The sequence below is a fragment of the Ischnura elegans genome, chromosome 13 (genome assembly GCF_921293095.1).
Source record: "Ischnura elegans chromosome 13, ioIscEleg1.1, whole genome shotgun sequence".
Classification (NCBI taxonomy): Eukaryota; Metazoa; Arthropoda; class Insecta; order Odonata; family Coenagrionidae; genus Ischnura; species Ischnura elegans.
The window spans coordinates 17,213,874-17,236,454 of record NC_060258.1 but is presented as its reverse complement, the minus strand read 5'-3'; the positions used below and the strand labels follow the sequence as shown (position 1 = coordinate 17,236,454).

Genomic DNA, 22,581 nt, shown 5'->3' with positions numbered 1-22,581 from the left:
CACAACAATAGCTTCGCGTGATGTTTAGGCACCTTTGACGTCATCGAGGCTTCGTCGGCAGTGGCTTGGGGGGTGAGGGAGTTTTTCCCACGCTTTAAAATTCGTTATATTTATCATTAAATAACTCGCGAAGGAAAACTCAGATTTACATGCGGTTTTCTTTGCTGTATTCAGAAAATAATTTTCTAACCGCCTATGAAATAAAAAAAAATCATGCAAGTTCCCCATTGGGACAGCCGCTTTATTGGGGCGAAGTGCACAAGTCCCGATATGTCCCAATCAACCGGAATCTACAGTATTTCCATAACCTGGCCTTTAAATGCACGCCAAAATGGACGCCATTTTGTTTTTGGCCGAAAAACAAGATGGCCGATAGTTAACCTGATCTAAAACTGCTAGTTACTTCAAAAGTGTCAAGAAATCCATTAGACTTGAAAAATAGCAATTTTTTCCCATTTTACACCTCGATTGTTAGGAATATTTAATTTACTTAAACCTTACTTCAATTCTGTACATGCAATGATAAATTTTCTTTAACTTTCCACTCACTCCAAGTGTTGCATGCTCATGAGGTGTGCACGCACGTTCCCCCACTGGTAAACATCCTTGGCGCATGGCGTACATCGATACACGACCTCCTTGGTCTCGCCACCGCTCCTCATCCCGTTTCTTCGGCCCTGCTGTGCCCAGCGCCGCGACTCTTCCCCGCACTCTGAGGCTGACCTTCGACGGCCGCTCCCCCACGACCTGCCTGAGGGCCACAGGCCATCGACGTCTGGCAATGACGACGACGAGGGAGACACCTCGCTCACACAAGACGAACGCCTTCCTTTCCGGACGGCAGCACTCGTGGATTTGCTGCACGAGAGAAAAAGATTGTGGTCATCGCTAGAGACAGGGATTGAGTCAAAATAAATGTCATACGATTTCAATTTTTCCTGGTGAATACTTCCAACGAACATTTCTCGGGTTTGCAGTCAGGTTAATGCTTTTGTTACTGGGACCGCATAATTAAGGAAGCAATAGAGATCCGCCTCAATCCCAAGAATTTCAATCTAGACACCGGCATTCCTCTTAGCAATACATAGAGACCTGTAATCAGCTGTATGAAAAACATAAGGGTCGAACGTGAAGAATTTTAAAAGACCTACAGCCAATCGGACAACACCTGAGCCGCATTGCTGTCCTCGGTAAACGGTCGATCCCGCTCAGTGTGAAATTGGACTTTCATAAAGTAGCACAGCTTTGAGGATGGGAGACAAGTCGTCTCTCAAAACGTAGGCTTGTATAAAAGCATTAACCTAGCTGCAAGCCAGAGAAATATTCATCATAAATATCATACCCTTTCCCGTCGAATGCAATACGGTAGTTTCCTTCATCAAAGAAAAAGAAAGGCATTGATTGCGATTCGTTACCCACCATTAGTGTATTCATAATATACTAATTACTTGGTTTTAGAAATCCCTGTTTAGACGAACGCTAATGGTCAATTTTAACCTCATTTGAAAAGGGCCAGATTGGTGCCCATGCGATGCCACTTCACGTGACGTCACAGGGACCTAGTTTCTATAAGAGTAGATAGGAGTTTTACATCGTCTGAGATTACCAATGCATGCATGAGGCACAGAGCTCAGGGAAACATCTCTTAATAATCAACTATTAAAATTGCTTAAGATTGGAAAGTTTCCTTCGTTTGATAGGGGAATAATAATCCTTATGTCAATGCCCATGGGTGCCATATGGCACCCAGTGCAGTTCCGAGCCAATACTCCTGCTATGCATTTAACCCTTTCGCGCCGAATGCCTCACCTGTGCGGCGAGGATTTTCTTCCCTAAACAACGAATGCCACACCTGTGCGGCGTGAATTGTCCTACCCTAACCAACGAATGCCGCTCCTGTGTGGCACAGGCCGAAAAAAGTGACCGTGGCGGACACCATAGACCCATGGACGCGGTCGCCCCTCGAGATCTAACTTAGCACGAGCCCAGTCCCTTCTTCGGCCGCTCAGGCCGACCCTCTCCTATCCTCTCCACATGGTCAACTACTGTTATTTGCAGTGGGTTTTCCACAGAAATATTTCTTGCTCACTTTTGAAATCCAATGCTAGAAATTAATTCATCTTTTTTTGCTGACAACATGGAAATTTCAAACAAAATTCTAACGTTAATATCAACGGAGTCATAGAACAACTAGTATATATACTAAATCTGTCTAGATCAACGTTAGAACTTGGTTTAAAATTCTGCACGCTCAGAAAAAAACACAAAATTCATTTTGAATGTAAAAATATCTATGCAAACAACAAATATTTGCAAATATTTTGCATTAATATTTTAGCCAGTTGATCGCGGACTCGTGCTGTGAAGAGGCTTTTAATCCTTCGAGGGTCTGGGACAGAGGCCGAGGAAAGGGATCGGCGCCCCACTGAGTTGGGTCCAAAAATGGTTAGGGAGGGAACCACTGCCTTCCGTCGACGCAAGGAAGCTTCGTACAGGGGAGTAAAGAAAACTTTCAAGATACTCGTATTGAGGAAGAATTTCCCTCGAGGAAGGTCCGGCGCGAAAGGGTTAATATGTGAATCTTAGTGTACATTTCTGTGCACATACTTGGTAGAAGCTTTCCTCTATTATCCACTCAGTTTCAATTGTGTTCATTTTGTTGAGCTAATATGTATCATATTTTATAAAAGTGAAATATGCGTGATTTAAAAAAAAACTTTGGGCGCGGACGGGCTAAGCCAAGCACTACCTGCTAGCAGGGTACTCTGCTACCTGCTAGCAGCCTTCATCGTAGCGGCGCTCATAGCCTCACACCAAGGTGGCCTTGCACCGCGGCAGGGGGAACCAGAATGATGTCACATGGACTTTTCCCAGCATTCATACATAGCAGTCGCATTTTTGCGAGCTTGAAAAATTTCACTTCATTTATTTGCGAAATATCGATATTGTCACTTAAAAATCAAAAAGCATGAACTATGTACTCCAGGAGTAATAATCTTTTGATTTAGGCAATAAAAAAAATAATAGGAAACCACCCTATTGAGAAATCTTTTCGAATTCAGCACCAGGTAAGGCTATTAAATGTCAATCCGTTAATGAGCAACCCCCTAACCATGATCAGGGCTAACCTGCCGAGTTTGGTCCGCACTAGGTTTTTATACTTAGCTAGCTACAGTTCATATCCCGACTCCCCTGAGCCAAAAAATGCACAGAGAAAAAATCATTCGCCTTGACCAGGATTCCAACCGGGATCCCTGGATTTCCCCGTCGACTGCTTCAGCCAGTTAGGCTGCCGATGTGTCATTCTCTCCAGCAGAAATTTGAGGACTATACCGGACAAGGTGGTATAATAAACTAGTATTGGTGGTATACCACACTAGGTGGTGGACAATATATTACTATTTAATCTCATAGTCTGTCGTTATAGATGGCTTTGAACTCATTGAGAGCTTTTTCACCTAACCATGACCTTTTTAACCTTCCATCAGGTGCAATGGATCTGGCAGGCAGCATGCCAGTTTTTCTCTTCATTTCTCTGTGCCACTGGGCAGCATAGACCTTTGGTGCTTAAGAGTTACTTTGTATTGACACGCTCTGAGAATCCTTTCACTGTTCACAATTATGCAGACAGATCAGTGGCGGATTATTCAGCACAGTTAAACAAAATAAAAAACACTCATCTCATTGAATTCAAGAGACAGAAGCAGGCAAAATGCAGTGGAATGGCATCCTCTATGTATCAAAAGAAAATAGAGATGACACTTTTCCACAGGATTATTTAAAGTACGACGGGTATCAACCGTTAGGTCATTATCAAGTACAATCTTTGTACTTGATGATGAACTAAATAAACCTGTGGAAAAGTGCCATCTCTATTTTCTTTTGATACTTATTGAATACACATGCTGAAATAAATTAAATATAATAATACTTGATAGCCTAAAGCGCATGTTAATCGCACCTAGCTAGATTGGTCCAGGACCATATTAAAGTGTGTAAAAGAATCTATGCATAGCATGTAAGACATCATTTAAGTGTTAGACTACATTTATAATGGTGCTTTAAACTTTAAAGGTGTACCACTGAGTCATGCTAAGAGTCAATAATGCTTTTTCATGTGTGTACTTGTCAGGCACATTAAGCATGAACTCAGCAATACCAATATTGTGCCTGACAGAAGGTTAAACGGCCTTACCTAGAGCCTAACCCGAGATGACTTTAACAAGGGATTGTGTCCATTCAGTAGGGGTGAAAAAATTTAAGGTTACCATTTCTCGGGTAACACCAGCGTCTGAGAGATTGCTTGAACAATTGAGAATTAATTGAATGTATATCTTTAAGGGCGACACAGAGAAAATTATATTGGAGCCACACTATATTTCCAGGTCTGATAGAAGCGACAAATTAAGAGAGATGTTTTGCCGAACGGATAGATATGGGAATTTGTTTTTCCCCCTAACCATAAGGAACTTTAATAAACCAGGGTTCCCACTCCAACTACATTATAAAATTCTCGGTTTTTTCTCCAGGTTTTCACGGTCTAAATGTCATCAAATTTTTTAGATAAGGCATTTTAGGCAGAAATATTGATCACGTAACAATCATCGGCCGCACGTTAACTAAAAATGTGACAAGCACAACAGATGCCTTGGATGCAAACTCAGCAATGAGAGTGCTATCTCTCATGACGTCACCTATCGTTAGGAAAATTCATGTCCGGCTAAAAGGATGTGAGTGGGAACATGGAGAGAGCAGGGTGGCAGGGAAGTGAAGAAGTGCCTGATTTTTTGCCAGGATTAAGGTCTTCCAATCGCAGGCTTAAGGTCAATGTGCTGTCATGGCACACACGGACCAATTAATAGTTGCGCTTTCGAATGCACGTGTGCAGATAAATGCGTGGACATTGCCTGCACGTGAATGACCTTGAAACATAATTGAAATATCGTTTTTTTTTTTTTTTTACCCGTCTATCGTTGTTTTAAAATCAATTTTGAGAGATTTTTAAGGTTTTATGACGAAATTCACGGCTATTTCCAGGTTTTTTCACGCTAGAAGAAATTCACGGCTTATTCACGGTTTTAAGTTTTTTACAGTTGAGTGGAAACCCTGTAAACGCTAGTCCCAACTTCATTAGAGCACTTCATTTTTTAATGAGTAAACAGCTGGTGTCCCAACACCCCCTGCCCTTAGTTTTAACATCTATTTTAGCTATACAGCTGAACAATTTTGAGCCTGAATGCACACAAGGATGACAAAAGAACAATGAAATACACTGCACAAGAAATTGACTAAGGAGTGAACAAAGAATAGTGAACATCTGAAAGTCTAACATTGCTGAAAAATCATAGCTTTAGCATTCAATGCCAGAGATGCAGAATTCGATCACAATGTCATTCTGCCTTAAAACAAATGAGGCAGGTGAGGAATCAAGCTATTATCACTAATATGAATTTATTTGATAGATAAATCACATGGTTTTGTATGGTTCCTTGGCTGGCTACTTCTAATTGAAGCTTTTAGCTATATCCCACACTCACATGGGGCGAACAGAAGTGTCACCATTTTGACTTTGGCCTCTTTTGAATTTTTTGAAGTGATTAAATGGTTTCAAGGTGATAGGGGGTCAATATTAAAAACTATGTACTGCTCTAGAAAAGCATATGAGCCACAGTCTCCCAATACAGAGAAGAATACAGATTGAGCAATAAAAATGGATGCCATTTCGGCCGCCATTTTGTTTTCGGACGAAAAACAAGACGGCGGATAGTTAACCTGGTCTGCTAGTTAATTACAAAGTCTCAAGAAATTGGCTAGACTCCAAAAATAGCAATTTTTTCCATATTAGCCATTTGGCACTTCGATTGTTAGGAAAATTTTGTTTTAACATTACTTCAATTCTGTATATTCAGAAAGGAGGGAAGGATAAGATTGGGATTCTATTTGGTTTTAGAAATCCCAGTTAACACAAATGTTAATAGTCAATTTTAACCTCATTTAAAAAATGCCAGATTGGCGCCCATGCGATGCCACTCCATGTGAGGTCACAGTGGCCCAGATGCTATACAAGTAGTCAGGAGTTTTACATCGTCTGAGATTACCAATGCATGCATGAGGCACAGAGCTCAGGGACACATCTCTTAATAATCACCTATTAAAACTGCCTATGGTCAGAAGGTTTCCTTTGTTTGATAATAATCCTTATTTAAGCCAAGCACTACCTCTTAGCAGGGTACTCTGCTACCTGCTAGGTATCCGTGCCCATAGGTAGCATTGCACCAAGGTAGCCTCACACGGCGGCCGCTGGAAACAAACTGACATCACATGGGCTTTTCCCAGCATTGATACTTAATCATCCCATTTTAGCACACTTGAAAATTTTCATTTTTCATTTAATGACGAAAAATAGATATCATCATTTTAAAGTCTAAAATTGTGAAAAACGTAGTCCAGGAGTAATAAACTTTCCATCAAGGCAATGAAGAATAATAGGAAACCACCCTATTATTTGCAATATGAAAAATATACTCAAAGATCATACGTAATGTTTTTCTTCATTTACGAGCGGTTATACATAGGAGAATCTTCTAAATTTAATCAAGAGTTTTTCCCAACGCTCATCGCCTTTCGCAATGGTGGAGCAAACATCACAATAAACTTGGAACATTACCTGCCAGCCCGTAAATAATCTGTAATAGGAAAAGAATTCTGATGAGAATTTTAAGTCTGGCGGAGCCTTGCGTTAAAATGCAATAATCCTGATGCTTTTGGCTCAGATTCTATTTTTTATAAAGATCACGGAAAATATAGAAGTGTGAAATTATAAATGGACACACTGCAACATGGACAATAGGGTAGTTTCCTTCATATAAGAAAACTAAAGGCATTGATTGTGATTCTTTACCCACCATTAGTGCATACATAGTATACAAATTATTTGGTTTTAGAAATACTGGTTTAGACGAATGGGAATGGTTAATTTTATCCTCATTTGAAAAAGGCCAGTTTGGCGCCCATGCGATGCCACTCCACGTGAAAATTTTGGCCTTTTTTGCCCACTTTCATTTAATCGCAAAAAATAGATATCGTCATTTTAAAATCTAAAAGCGTGAAATACGTATTCTAGGAGTAATAATCTTTCGATTTAGGCAATAAAAATAATAGGAAACCACTCTATCTGGAGTCTGCTGTAATAATAACAATAATAATTTCTACTTGAGAATCCAGACAAGTGAAGCACCAACTATCGGCCCAATTTGGAGGTAGAGCTCCGATGATACCAGGCAATCGACTAAAGAATCCACGCTGAGAATTCATTGGCATTGTAGGGTATTTTCTGACTTCTCTCGTAATTTAGTTGGTATTGACACATTTGCATCCATAAGCATACTGGCACACGGCTTAAAGCTAGCCACAAACACTACAAGCACACCGGTGCACAGAATGCATAGCGATATCTATCGGTTGATCAAGTTGCCATCTTACAAGTTTTTTTGTAAGTTTTTGGCCAGATAGTGCACCTTGGTTTTATTTATGTTTAAGTTCATTCCAAATTCCCTCCCCACATCCATTAAATCATCCATCACTTGTTGTAAATCTTCTTCACTTTCTGCCAGCACTGCTTGATCATCTGCATATTTAATTGTTTTTATTCTTTCTCCTCCTGTTACAACTCCTCTAGCTTTTTCTAAAGCTTTCTCCATCATTTTTTCTGCATAAACATTGAAGAGCTCTGGAGAAAGGCAGCACCCTTGCCTCACTCCTCTTCCTATGCCAATTTCTTCTGTTTCATCATCTCCAATTTTTATAACTACTACCTGCCTACAATACATCTCCTTTATTAATCTCCTATCTTTCCAATCAATGCCAATGTCTTTCAAAATTTTCAATAACACATTCCAATTAACCTTATCAAATGCCTTTTCCCAATCAATAAAGCAAATGTACAAATCTCTATTCACTTCCATCATTCTTTCTCCTATCAACCTCAAGCATCCTATTGCATCACGAGTCCCTTTACCCTTTCTAAATCCAAATTGATCTTCTCCCATATTTTCTTTAATTCTTCCTTCGATTCTTTTTAATATAATCCTTGTAATTACTTTGGTAACATGGCATATAAGACTAATTGTCCTATAGTCTTTACATTCTTTGGCATTACATTTCTTTGGTATTGGTATTAGAATAGTTTCAAGTAGATCATCAGGCCAGCTCCCGGTATCATATATCCTATTGATTAAATTTGTTAATCGACTCATTGCATTGTTGCCTAGGTTCTTTAATGCTTCTGATGGTATTCTATCGCATCCCATTGCTTTCCTTTCCTTGAGATCCTTGATTGCCTTTTCCACTTCTCTTCTCAGTATGTTTGGTCCTCTATTCACCTCTTCACATTCCCATTCCTCTTCCAGCTCCATCTCAGAATGATCATCTTTACTATCATATAGTTCTTTCACATATTCTTTCCATATGTTTTTGTTTTCCTCAACACCTGTTGTTATCTTTCCGTATTTATTTAACATTCCTTGTTTACTTATTTTCTTTGGCTCTCTTTTTGTGAACTTTTTAGCTGTTTTATACATTTCTTCCAATCTCCCTTGTTCTTCTAAGACTTCCATCTTTTCGCATTCTCTCTCCATCCACTCCTCTCTTGCCTTATCAGTTAATCTTCGTAGTTCATAAGAAAAAAAGTAAAAAAAAGTAAAGTTTTTTTGGGAAGTCTGGTAAGATGGAATGGAAGTTGTACTGAGGAAATAAGAAGAAGGATATCAATAGGTAAAGGAGCGTATGGAAAGGTAAAAGCATTGTTAACAGCAAAAAGAATTCCAATAGAGATGAGGAAGAGGTTTATGAAATGTTTTGTGTGGAGTGTAGTGTTGTACGGATGTGAATCATGGACTGTTAAAAAGAAGGAGGAGAGATATTTAGAAAGTTTTGAAATGTGGGTATGGAGACGAATGTTGAAAGTGAAGTGGACTGACAGAGTGAAGAATGAGGAAGTTCTAAGAAGAATAGGCGAGGAAAGAAAATTAATACATATGATTCATAAGAGGAGGACAAGTTGGTTAGGGCATATATTAAGAAGGAATTGTTTGGAACGGAGAATAATAGAAGGGAAGATAGAAGGAAAGAGAGGAAGAGGAAGAAGGAGGATGGGAATGTTGGATGATATAAGAAGAGGAAGAAAATACAAAGACCTAAAGGAGGATGCTCAGGATAGAGAAAGATGGAGAGAAGTCCAGTGGAAACCTGTCTAAGGACAGTAATCACTGATGATGATGATGATGAGTGCACCTTATAGTAGCTGCCATCTGGTGGCTATTCAGAAAATTTTTCCATTTTAAATCACCTTAGAAATATTTAACTTGAACCAAATTTAAGAGCAGCTAACTGTTAACAACATATCAAAATTCGGTCAAAATCAGTCGACAAATACTCTATTAAATGTATTATTTAAACCAACACTACAAGTATGTTAAAATTCTTCAATAGTTAGCAGTGTTTGGGGTCGATTTAAATCCCAGGTGACGGATGCAAATGGGTTGAGCTATCATAACCTCGTAAGTAATATATTTTAAGTATTCACATTTATGTATAATGCTTTTGGTTGCCATCCACTGCTATAATTTATCATTTACTGTGACAGTGGTTGGTAGGTTGGCATCTTTTAAAGTAACAAAGGTATTGCACTTCTTTTCTTCCTTGTTAAGGATTGTGTTTTTATCAGAGTCATGCATTTATGGCCATCGGGAACCCTTAACTAATAGCGAGATGCAAGTAGTGGATATTTCACCTGTAATTTATTACATCCCCAACCTTCGTTGCTAGTCTTCTTTGTTTCTTGGCATCAAAATACCTCAATAAAACCAAGAAAGGTCTTCCTAGATATTTTCCACTTAATTCTTCAGAATGGCCACACGATTCCTCTCACTACACCAATGTAAACACACACTTGAAGCATCGGCCACATTGGCAAATTTCGTCACTGGCTTCAGGTATTTGAGTCTCGAACTACGCTAACAGGTTCCTCTAATTACAGTAAAACCTATTCATATCGTAATGGAGGAGACCGCAATTTGACAAATGGAGGTTCACTATAGTGAGGTTTTAGTGATATGCACAATTTTTTCATCATCATCATTAGTCAACAATCCTAAGATTGGTTTGACGCAGCTCTCCATTTCTCTCTCCTATCCGCTAATCTTTTCATAGCTACATATATACATCCTTTACGAAATTTAGCTCTTTTACATTCTTTATAACCTGTCCTATATAACTCATTCGGGGCCATCCCTTGCCCTTTTTCCCTTCCACTAGTCCCTCAACGATTGTCTTCATCAGACCATCGTGCCTCAAAATGTGGCCAACTGAGTTGTCCCTTCTTCTGCATAAGGTTTTTAGGAGGTTTCTCTTTTCTCCCACTCTCCTTAGCACTTCTTCGTTACTCACACGGTCAATCCATTTTATCTTCCTCATTCTTCGGTAACACCACATTTCGAATGCTTCCACTCTTGACTTCTCTGCTGCTGTCAACGTCCAAGCCTCGCTTCCATAGAGAAAAACACTCCATATGTAGCATCTGATGAATTGTTTCTTTACTTCTATACTGGTATTTTCAGCTGTGAGAAGATTCTTCTTTTTGTAGAAAGCCCTCTTCGCCTGCGCTATTCTACTGTGTATTTCTTTCTTGCTCCGTCCATCGCTGGTAATTCGGCTTCCCAGGTAAGAAAACTCTTTTACATCATCAAGTTTATGCTTTCCTAGGTTGATGTTTGTTTTAGCCTCCTCTCTTATGCAGCAAACTAATATCTTAATCTTCTTTTTGTTGATTTTCAGCTGCTATCTGGCCATTGTCCTTTCCATCTTTGTCAACGTCTTCTTTAGATCCTTCTCTGTCTCGGCTATGACTGCTATGTCATCAGCAAATTGCAGTATGCTAATTTTTTCTCTGTGGATATTGACACCCGAAGCTCTCTCCTTGATTTCATTGATGGCTTTCTCTAAGTAAACATTAAAAATTAAGGGGGAAAGCTCACAACCTTGTCTCACCCCTTTTCTTATTCTTGCTTCTGCACCGTTTGGTCCACATTTGATCACAGCCACTTGGTTTTTATACAAACTATGAATAAGTCTACAATCATTGTAGAGTACGCCGATTTCTTTCAGAATTCTTTATATCCTTTGGAAATTAAAGGTGCTACTGTCTGTTAACCATTATATTTATGCATTTAAAGAAATATGCATGCATAAGTGAACATATGTTTATTATTTAATGATAACACAGAGCGAGAATATTCACGTGAATTTTCCACGATTCAAGAAAAAATGAAGTGATCTTTCTTAATTCAACAGTCACTTAAAATTATTAGGATAGTTGGATATCTTTTTTCTCCTTTACTGTTTGGTATGCTCTCATATGGAACAAAATGGCCATAACTAATGATTAACGTGAAAATTATAGCATAATTAAAGGTGTATAAGAAAAATAAATAAGCGTGAAACATTTATTGCTGAAAATATCATTCCATGCATGTAATTGCGGCTGCATTAATGGTCTCTATTTGTCTCGGTACCATTTGCGAAGGTATTTAGGCATTCTCAGGGGTATCTCCTTGGTATGATAAGTGGAGGTTTTAGGATATAAAGAGGTTCACTACAAAGAGGTTTGCCTTTAAATTTACATGCAAATCTGATGGGTGGTATGAAGTACGGAAGTTTATGATATAAAGATGTTCACTACATAGAGGTTTTACTGTACCAGCATTTGGCTAGTTTAGGCAAAGCAGATGTCCCATGCCCTTGACACCCACTGAAAACTCCCACCTGCAACCTATAGTTAGACAGCTGATGTTTTGGCAGTGCCACCACTGCACATGGCCACCAAAATTGCCACCATTTAGAATTTGGCTTCTTTCCGATTGTTTAATATGATTAAATGGCTTCATGGTGATAGGGGGTGAATATTTAAAACTACGCATTGAAATAAGAAAGCATATGAGCCACAGTCGCACAATGCATAGATGAACACAGATTGAGCAATACAAATGGACGCCATCTCGGCCGCCATTTTGTTTTTGGCCCAATAGCAAGATGGCGGCTAAGTTCACCTGGTCTAAAACTGTTTGTTTCAGCCTCAAGAAATCCATTAGACTTGAAAAATAACAATATTTTCCCATTTTGACCTCGATTACCAGGAGTATTTTATTTACTACAACATTACCTAACACTGCATATTCAGAAAAGGATGGACAAGATTGGTCATTCCCCTTGCATGAAAATTACCATCTGGTGGTATATTGATCTTAAAAAATAATCCCTATCGGTATTTTCAGTGTTATGTTGGCAGCCTGCGCGCTGTGAGTAGTGTTATGTTGGCAGCCTGCACGCTGTGAGTCATGTGGGCAGCCTGCGCGCTGCCGAGTGTTACGTCCGGGCAGAGTGCTGTTCGGGCGGTTGACGAGTTGAGAGAGGTCGCAGTCTTTCGTTACTCATGTCTGTGAGACCCAAAGTGAAATAAAGTCTAAAAGCCAAAGAGTAAGATTGTTCTTCTTGTAGACAGCTTCCTTCGACATAATATCTGGCGACGAGGAAAACTGGCGAACGTGTGCTATCTTTCAACAGTAATATCCATGTTAAGAGAGCGTGATTGTAATTGAGGTTTTTTAGTCATGTCGAAACCTCCTATATTTGAACCCGGAATCGAGGACTTTGATTCCTTCGTGGAAAGACTTGAGTTATTCTTTCTCATAAATGGCACCGAAGACAGACTCAAGAAAGGTCATTTCTGTGTGAATCTGATTCCGGGCGTTTATGCGGAGTTAAAAATTTTATTAGCTCCAGTAGATTTCGCTAAGGCTACATATGATCAGTGTGTGCAGGCTTTGAGTACTAGGTATAAAAAGATAAGTAAGGTTATACCTGAGCGTTACAAGTTCAATTCTCGTAAGCAACAATCAGGGGAATCCTTACAAGACTACGTTTCTGAGATCAAGCGTTTATCAACGAAGTGCAACTATGGCTCGTTCCTGGATCAAGCATTGCGTGACAGGCTGGTGTCGGGTCTACGGAACACGTCTATGGTGAGTCGTCTATTATCAGAGAAGGACACAATGTCATTCGACGAGGCTTGCAGTATTATTTTCGAGATGGAAGCGGTAGAGCAGTCAACATTGGTGATGGCCGGTTCGAGTTCTGACTCTTTTATGGTTTCCTCCAAGTCTGAGGGTTCGCCTTCATTTGAACGTGTTGCCGCGAGGAAGAGTTTTCGTTCTCCCGTGAGGTCGACGTCATACCAGTCGAGGAGGGGGTCATCGCCGAGGCGAGGGTCTCCATTTCGGGGGCGTTCGCCATCACCTAGTCAACGCTCGGAAGGAGGTCAGAAGAAGAGGTGCCGGTATTGCTATTCCAGACATACTCCAGATAAGTGTCCAGCTAATAAGTGGTTGTGTTACAATTGTGAATGTCAAGGTCATACAGCTGAATTCTGTGGCAAGCAACAAGTGAATTTTGTTGTTACTGGAGTCAATGTATCTGTGAATGTGTTAAAGTCTCAGTCTGATTCATTATTTGTGAATATTGTTATTAACGGTAAATCTGTGCGGTTCCTTGTTGATACTGGGAGCTCTATTTCGATTTTGAGTTATGATGTTGCAAAGGAATTGCAGTTATTGTCGAAAATTTTGCCCTACTATGGTACTATAAAAGGTGTTGGGAATCACTTATTAGATGTGATTGGAAAGTGTGAGGTTAGTATTTGTTACGGCAAGTTGAGTACAATATTTTCCGCTGTAATTATAAGAAATGTATCATGTCCTGCTATACTGGGTCGCGATTGGCTGTCAGTATTAGCATTAAATTGGGGTATTACGTTATTACCTCATTTGTATAATGAGGGTGAGGTTGGTCTAATAAGTAGACAGGAAACTTGTATGTCCGTTCGGTCTAGCATAGAAGAGTACGTTCAGTCCTTGTCAGTGAAATTTCCTAAAGTATTTTCTAAACAGAGTAATGATAAACCAATTGAAAATATTAAGGTTAATCTAAATTTGAAAGAAAATGTTCCTCCTGTTTTTCATAAAGCATATACGGTTCCTTATGCATTGAGAAATGAAGTAGGCCTTGAGTTAGATAGATTAGAGTCTAAAGGCATAATTACTAAGGTGAAAACGTCTGATTGGGCAAGCCCTTTGGTTCTTGTTCCTAAAGGTAATGGAAAGATAAGATTGTGTGCCGATTTCAAGGCAACTTTGAATAAGTTTTTGAAGGTGGATCAACACCCTATGCCTATACCTGAGGATATTTTTAATCAGTTTACTGGCTGTACGGTGTTTTGTAGGCTAGACTTAACTGAGGCTTACTTGCAATTAGAAGTGCATGAAGCTAGTAAGGATTTTCTAGTTGTTAACACAATACGAGGTTTGTACAGATTTAATCGTTTGTGTTTTGGACTGTCTCCTGCATGTGCAATTTTTCAGTCTGTTATTGACTCCATTTTAGTAGGAATTGATCATGTGGCACCATACTTAGATGATATTTTAATTGGTGGTAAAGATCTGGCTACTTGTAAGGAAGTTTTGAATAAGGTCATGATAAGATTAGAGGAATATAATGTCAAACTGAACGTACAGAAATCTGAATTTTTTGTCAACTCTCTATTGTTTTTGGGTTTTGAGCTGTCAGGTAAGGGTAAAGTTCCTTCTGCCACCAAGATTGAGAAAATTTTGTCAATGCCACCACCTGAGAATTTGACACAGTTAAAAGCCTTTGTTTCTATGTTCAATTACTACAGAAATTTTGTTCACATGTGTCCTGACATTTTGGAACCATTCCATAAACTTATGAGGAAAGATGAACCATGGGTATGGTCTTCGGAGTGTATGATTGCCTTTTCCAAATGTAAAACAGCTTTATCTGAAGCTTCTATGCTTGTTCTGTATGATCCAAGCAAAGAGTTAATTTTGTCGGTGGATTCCAGCTCCTTTGGGGTTGGTGCCATCCTAAGTCAAATTGAAAATGGTGAGGAGCAGCCTATTGCTTTTGAATCAGCTACCTTAAATCAGTCCCAGAGGAACTATTCTCAGTTAGATAAGGAAGCATTGGCGATAATTTTTGGTGTAAAAAAATTTCATAAGTATTTGTGGGGGAGGAAATTTACAATTTTCAGTGATCACTTGCCACTGAAAACAATTTTTGGGGAACAAAAAAAAATTCCAGTTATGGCTTCTTCTCGATTAATAAGATGGACTACCACTTTATCAGCTTATAACTACTCTCTGGTACATAAAAAAGGAACTTTGATTCCTCATGCAGATGTATTGTCGCGTTTACCATCTTCAGATAGCATAAATGATAAGGAAGTGTTGTTTACATACTTGTCCACTCCCATGTTAGATTTAGATGAAGTGAGTGAGCACACTCGCAATGATAAGTTGATGAGCAGAGTCTTGGAGTATGTTTTAAAAGGTTTTCCAAATTCTTGTGCAGATGAATTGAAGGTTTATGAACGAAATAAGTGCGCCTTATCTGTAAGTAACAATTGTTTATTTTTTGGTGACCGAATTATTGTGCCTAAGAGTTTAAGACAGAAAGTATTAGAGATAATGCATTTTAATCATGCGGGTGTTGTACGATCCAAATTATTGGCACGTTCATATGTGTGGTGGCCTGGATTAGATAATGATATTTATAACAAAATAGCAACCTGTGACATTTGTCAGTCAACAAGGAATAGAACAAATAACAAGTACCGTCAATCGTGGCCATTGGCTCATTTTCCTTGGGAAAGGGTTCATGTGGATCTATTTGATTTTTGTGGAAATAAATATTTGATAGTGTGTGATGCATATTCGAAATGGATCGAATGCTTTATTTTGAGGTATAGGTGTGATTTCAATGCGGTATTGTCCAAGTTGGCTGAAGTTTTTTCAAGATTTTCCTTTCCAAAGACTATTGTATGTGATAATGGACCACCATTCAGTTCTCATTGCATGAAGAATTTTTGCTACAATAAGGGGATTAAACTGATTTTCACTCCTCCATATTCTCCTCAATCAAATGGGCTGGCTGAGCGTAGTGTCCAGACCTTCAAAAATTTGTTATCAAAATTTCATTTACAAAATAGACACAGAAACGAAAATGTTATCACTGAAGAACTGTTACTTGACTGTCTATTTGCTTATAGGTCTACACCGTCCTCGGTGACGGGAAAATCACCGATGTCGATGTTGTTAACATATGAGCCAAATAGTGTCTTTGTCGGGTCTCAAAAAAAAAGTTACATTTAAGAGTGGTTTAATAGATGAAAAGGTCACAGAACACAGGAAATCATTCAAAATATTTGAGGTAGGCCAAGTAGTATGGGTTAACCCTAATAAAAAGCAAGAATTTGGTGTCAAATTCGAATTGGGAAAGGTTATAGAGAAGGTTAGCAATTTTGTTTATATAGTAAAATTGTCCAATGATGTTGTGGTTAAAGTACATGTAAATCAGCTCAGAGAATTTTATGATAATGCCCAGCTACGCAATTCTCTGGCGGCTAAAGTTCGCAATTTGCAAACTAGTAGTGGTGAGAGTGAGCAATGTGAGGTGAATGATTGTAAGGAGACACAAAACGAATTGCGGAGGTCTGGACGAGTTTTAAGGAAACCGAATAGGTATTCCGACTCGAACTTTGCTTAAATTTGTATTAGCTTGAATCTGGGATATGCCCATTATTATTGTAGTAATGTCTTTTGTTAAGTATTCGGTGTTAAGTCATTTCTTATCTAGTCAGTCTGTTAAAATATAAACCAATCTTGTCATTTTGCTATTGTTTATTATTTGTCAACTAAGAGGGGAGAGTAGTGTTATGTTGGCAGCCTGCGCGCTGTGAGTAGTGTTATGTTGGCAGCCTGCGTGCTGTGAGTCATGTGGGCAGCCTGCGCGCTGCCGAGTGTTACGTCCGGGCAGAGTGCTGTTCGGGCGGTTGACGAGTTGAGAGAGGTCGCAGTCTTTCGTTACTCATGTCTGTGAGACCCAAAGTGAAATAAAGTCTAAAAGCCAAAGAGTAAGATTGTTCTTCTTGTAGACAGCTTCCTTCGACATAATATTCAGGAGGTTAATTACTGGATCTTTTGAATCCTATGAAGTGCTTAAATGGCCACATGGTGATATGGGGTACATATTTAGAACAATGTACTGAAGAAAGTATGCATATGAACCATGGTCTCCCACTACAGAGAAGAATACAGATTGGGCAATAAAAATGGTCGCCATCTTGGCCGCCATATTGTTTTTGACCCAAAAACAAGATGGCGGCTAAGTTTTGTCTGGTCTTTAACCTGGTCTTTAACTGCTTGTTACTTAAAAAACCTCAAGAAATGCTATTAGACCAAAAAAATAGTACCTTTTTCTCATTTTGCACCTCAAGTATTAGGAATATTTGATTTTTTCAACATAAGTGTACCACTGTATATTCAGAAAAGGGATATCAACATTAATGATTCACCTTGCATGTAAAATACCATTTTGTGGTATATTATTCATAAACATGGTTCCCACCCAAACTGAAATATAAAATTCACAGTTTTTTCCAGGCTTTCACGGTCTAGAAGTCGTCAAATTCACGGTTTTTAGAATAACTATTTTAGGCAGAAATATTGATCGCGTAACAATCATCCGCTGCAGGTTAACTAAAAATTTTACGAACGCGACAGACGCCATGAATGCAAATGCAGCAATGAAAGTGCTATCTCTCCTGACGTCGTTAGCAAAATTCAGCTCCGGCTTAAGTTTGTGAGTGGAAAAATGGAGGGACCAGGGTGCCAGGGAAATAAAGAAGTGTTTGAATTTTCCCCCAGGGTTAATGCACACTTTGGTCACCAGTCTTCTGGCTTTCGTACAGCCTTAAGGTCATTGTGTCATCACGGCACACGGACCAATAATTGCTCTTAGAATATACGTAAGCAGATAAATGCTTGAACAGTGTCTGCACATGACTGACCTTGAAACATGTTCGACATATCAATTTTTCTGTTGCTCTTTCAATCGTAGTTCTGAAATCAAGTTTGAGAGATTTTTAAGGTTATATGACGAAATTCATGGCTTTTTCCAGGTTTTTTCGCGGTAGGAGAAATTCACGGCTCATTCACAGTTTTAAGGTTTTCATGGTTGAGTGGGAACCCTGATAAAAAATATTACAAATTTGCTTTTTCAGGAGGTTAACTAGTAATAAAATGGCTTGCCACCATTTTGAATTTACCTCATTTGGATCCTCTGAAACGGCTTCATGAGTACATTCGGGGTACATTTTTATAAAATCTACTGAAGAAAGTATGCATATGAACCATGGTCTCCTAATGCAGAGTAGAATATGGATTAAGCAATAAAAACGGTCGCCATCTTTGCCACCATGTTGTTTTTTGATCTATTTTCAAAAACAATATGGCAGTTTAATAACTTGGTATAAAACACTTGTTGTTGAAGTACCAAATACAGTCATTTGACTTCAAAAATGCAGCTTTTTCCCATTCTACACCAGCACTATTACCAATATTTTATTTTCTTCAACAGTAATGTAAAATTCTCAGTATTTTAAATTTATTTATAAGCTTATGACGACCTTAATAGATGACATTTAATAGGTTTATGCAGGGTCGTTCCATGTCAGTTCATCCAGGCATGACACCCACCGACTCGGATTTTGATGAAACTTGCCAATTTTCATCCTTCCATGCTGGAATGAAACAGTGTAAAATATTTCCATGTGTATTTCCATTTTATAGAACCATGTTTTTGACGCAAAATATTCTAAAATCTTATGAAACATACGAGTTTAGAGAATTTCCAATATTCCTTAGGATATTTTTCAATAAGATTTTGGAATCCTCGTGACTTCTATAGTAAACCTGCAAATTTTCATAAGAATCGGATGAAAACTATGGCTGAGACAAATTATTTCCCTCTGGAGGCGCAAGTGCCTCTGGAGACAGCATTCATTGAAAAACTGCAGTTTCACCCAAACTTCAAATGGTCGTGAAAAAAAAAACTATTAGAGATAGCCAAGAAATATTTTACACTGTTTCATTCCAGCATGGAAGGATGAAAATCGGCAAGTTTCATCAAAATCCGAGTCGGTGGGTGTCATACCTGGATGAACTGACATGGAATGACCCTGCACATCAAAGGAGAGGATATTTCGTAGAATAAGAACTAGGTGGAATGTCAGGCACAGAAATATGAATGAGGGTCAATGCAAGCTTCATTGCAAGTCAACATAATGAAAAGTACGAAGAATGCTTGATGACCAGATGCATCATACGAAGTATTGTGTACTATTCACGATATTGTTAGTGTGTAATTTTAACTTCCTGCAAAAAAATGTTTCTAGCAAAAAAGACAAAAGCACACACTTTTAATTGAATTGTAATGTGCACTTAACTTAAATGCTTACAATGTCTGTGGACAAGAATTCGGCAGGTGAATGCAAGGAAGGTTTGTATTACATGACGTAGTACTCCCACAGTATGCTGTTGGTCAAATAATTTTATGAGACATAACTATAAGCAAAGCTGAGGTTTAAATGCAAGACCAGGAAATACAAATTTCCTTGAAAAATCCATGCAAGTACACATTTCTATACACTTATTACAGCACTCACAGAGTAAGGAACAAAGACCCTGAGTGTACCTAAAGGTTTTATGGAACTAAATACACCGAGAGGAGAAAAATAACTTCAAAAATGTTAACCCTGAATAGCTGATGCCAGTAGGAACCAAAATTATTAAGTATTACATGCTTTCCTAGTTTCAATTCGTCTTTCATGGCACTTTTTTCTTTAGGTTTGACGTCCTTACTAAGGCCCAAATTGTCAACGTTCAGAATAAGTTTCATGTACACTTACATGCATGTTTCAATTCATCTTTCTCGGCACTTCTTTCATAGGGTTTTCACGTCTTTACCAAGGCCCAAATTGTCAACGTTCAGAATAAGTTTCATGTACACTGGGCCAAAGGTCTACAACTTATTACCATCCCAGTACAAAGTTTGCTCATAGTAAAATTGAAGAAATACTTTTTTAGAACAATCAGATAATTATAATAATGTACATAATTAAATATATCACTCTTGTTAATGTTGATGCGTGTCCTTTTATCTGCTATTTATTAACCAATGCATGGAAGATTACTATACAGACTGTCCCACAAGTGGTGTGTTATTTTTGACCCCTAATTTTAGTAGCTTTGCCTTGAGCAATATTCATGAAGTTGGCATACTTAGGAGGAAATGCCATATGTTTTGAAAAATGAAAAAGAAGAAACTTAGTACTTTCACACGAAATATTTATTCACATTTACACGACTATGGTTTCAACGTAAAACGTCATCATCAGGTGATGATGTCTTACGTTGATGATGATGTCTTACGTTGATGAGGGCGTCTTACGTTGAGACCATGGTCTACATCCACATAATACCCTGCGAGCCACCCCTAGGGTGTTTGGCAGGGGGTGATCAATCACCAGCATGCAGCATGCAATTGGACTCCAACATGCACACCACACGGTCCAAACAACGTCATGCATACTAACAAATTATACTACTATATGCTGTTAGAAATACTAATAAAATTAAGAAACGTGCATTAAGTTTTATGGAGATTAGTTGGCTACACCATAAGTCATGCAATCTATTTATGAGTTCTATCGCTGCCGTTATAATCTGTTATTGATCGTGGAAAAAATGACATGTAAATGTGAATAAATATTTCATGTGAAAGCACCGAGTTTCTCCTTTTTCATTTTTCATAATGGACCACTTTCACAAACGCCTCAAACAATCAATTCCATCAGTCCTAAGTTTCCTTGAGTGCAAGCCAAATTTAAAAATTTTGACCTTTTGACCTCACAGCATGGGTCCAAATCAAAATTTTGGATTTGCCTTATGGGGTTTCAATGTAAAAAAAATGAAGGCAGAAAAAAGTCTGAATTCCATCGACCCAGATGTCAATTCTTAGGTTTTTGGACTCGAGGAAACAAAAAAAAACTTTCATTTGCAAAAATTCAACCGTTGACCGAGCAAGGTCACAATCAAGGTCATAGGGGTGAAAAAAAGAATGGCATCCCAACAAAGGTGTTGATCCATTAGTTTTTAAGGGTGCCAAAGTCATTGGTATAGTCCAAATACCCGTCTTATCCACTGCAAGGCTAACTCTGAGGTCAAAGGTCATTGTGTTAAACTTTGGGGCATCATGACAACCAACATGTGGAACCATAGGTTTTAAAGGGTGTCCAAGTTCCTGGTTACAAATATTTTTCGGAAGATTTTTGGATGAGAAAGTAAAAGGAAGGTGCTATTTTGCTCTCGTTCGACCGCACCTTGAATATGCAGCAAGCGTAAGGGATCCAGTGCAGAAAGACTTAATCTGCAAACTGCATAACATTCAAAGGAAGGCTGCACGTTTCGCCAAAAACTGCTACGGGCGTACAGACAGTGTTACCCAGATGTTAAGCGAATTAGGCTGGGAGCCATTAGAGACTCGGAGGCTGCGCGCTAGGCTTAGAATGCTTGAACAATTGAGAATGGGTATCTTTAAGAGCAACAGAGAGAACATAATATTAGAGCCACACTATATTTCCAGGTCCGATAGAAGTGATAAATTAAGAGAGATGTTTTGCCGAACGGATAGATATGGGAATTCATTTTTCCCCCAAACCATAAAGGACTTTAATAAACGCTAGTCCCAACCTCGTAAGAGCACTTCATTTTTTTAGCTGTAAATGGCTGGTGTCCTAACACCCGCTGCCACACACCTTTTAGGCCGCTTGCGGAGTATAATATAAAATATATATGATGTGGATATATAAAACAATCCTGGCTGGAATGAAATGCTCACCTTCGCTTTCGCCGATGACACTTTTTGCATGAGCAGCGAGAGGCATAGCATTTCCACGACGACTGTTGATCCACGACCTGTGAGAGAGTCGAGTAGTGGCACTTTTGGCACGAACAATCAATCTCGCAGCGCCGCTTTCCTGCAGAAATAAAACACAATCCAAAGTGATGCACAGAACACGAGTACAAGAACTGCTAACACGAAAAATCATTCACAATGACCAGATAAGAGAATGAGCGCGCACGAGGTATTGCCATTCAAATGTTAGAAATTTCAAATAAATTGCCAATATCCTGAAAAAATGCAACATCTCTTGCTATTTTCGAGACAAAACTCAGCAAATAGCCATATAGTGTAGTCTTTATTCTATGGAGGAGTTTTTTCTAACGGACAAATAGTAATTATGTCCATAATCACATGACAGAGCTTTTAACGCTGTATTTTATTTTACTAATGGAGTACGCATTTGCGTCACTATTTTTATGATATTCTTTCTTTAGTATCCATCCTGGGGATTTTATTTTATTTTTTCAGCACAGGATTCCAACAGTCCTTGTGATACACATTGCAGTGGTTGGTTTGCCGTTTCAAAATGCATTCATGAAAATATTAAGATTTTAGCCGAGTTAACTTTTACAATGCACTGTTCTTGAATCGTTGACATAAACGTCTGCATCTCCAGCCATTGATTCTTACCACAATGACATCAACTTG

General features: G+C 38.7%; 1 protein-coding gene across 12 annotated transcripts in view; it reads right to left on the bottom strand.

The window, feature by feature from the left end:
• Nucleotides 1-22,581, bottom strand: part of LOC124170323 — a 137,484-nt gene that overhangs the window by 77,636 nt on the left and 37,267 nt on the right. For 11 of the 12 annotated variants that reach the window (XM_046549031.1, XM_046549039.1, XM_046549040.1 and 8 more), the window contains 2 exons: nt 21,868-22,006; nt 550-858 (listed from right to left, as the gene is read on the bottom strand). In XM_046549031.1, the coding sequence (XP_046404987.1) occupies nt 550-858; nt 21,868-22,006 (448 nt within the window). The remainder of the gene's footprint in view (nt 1-549; nt 859-21,867; nt 22,007-22,581) is intronic. The other variant, XM_046549043.1, reaches the window with a different exon arrangement.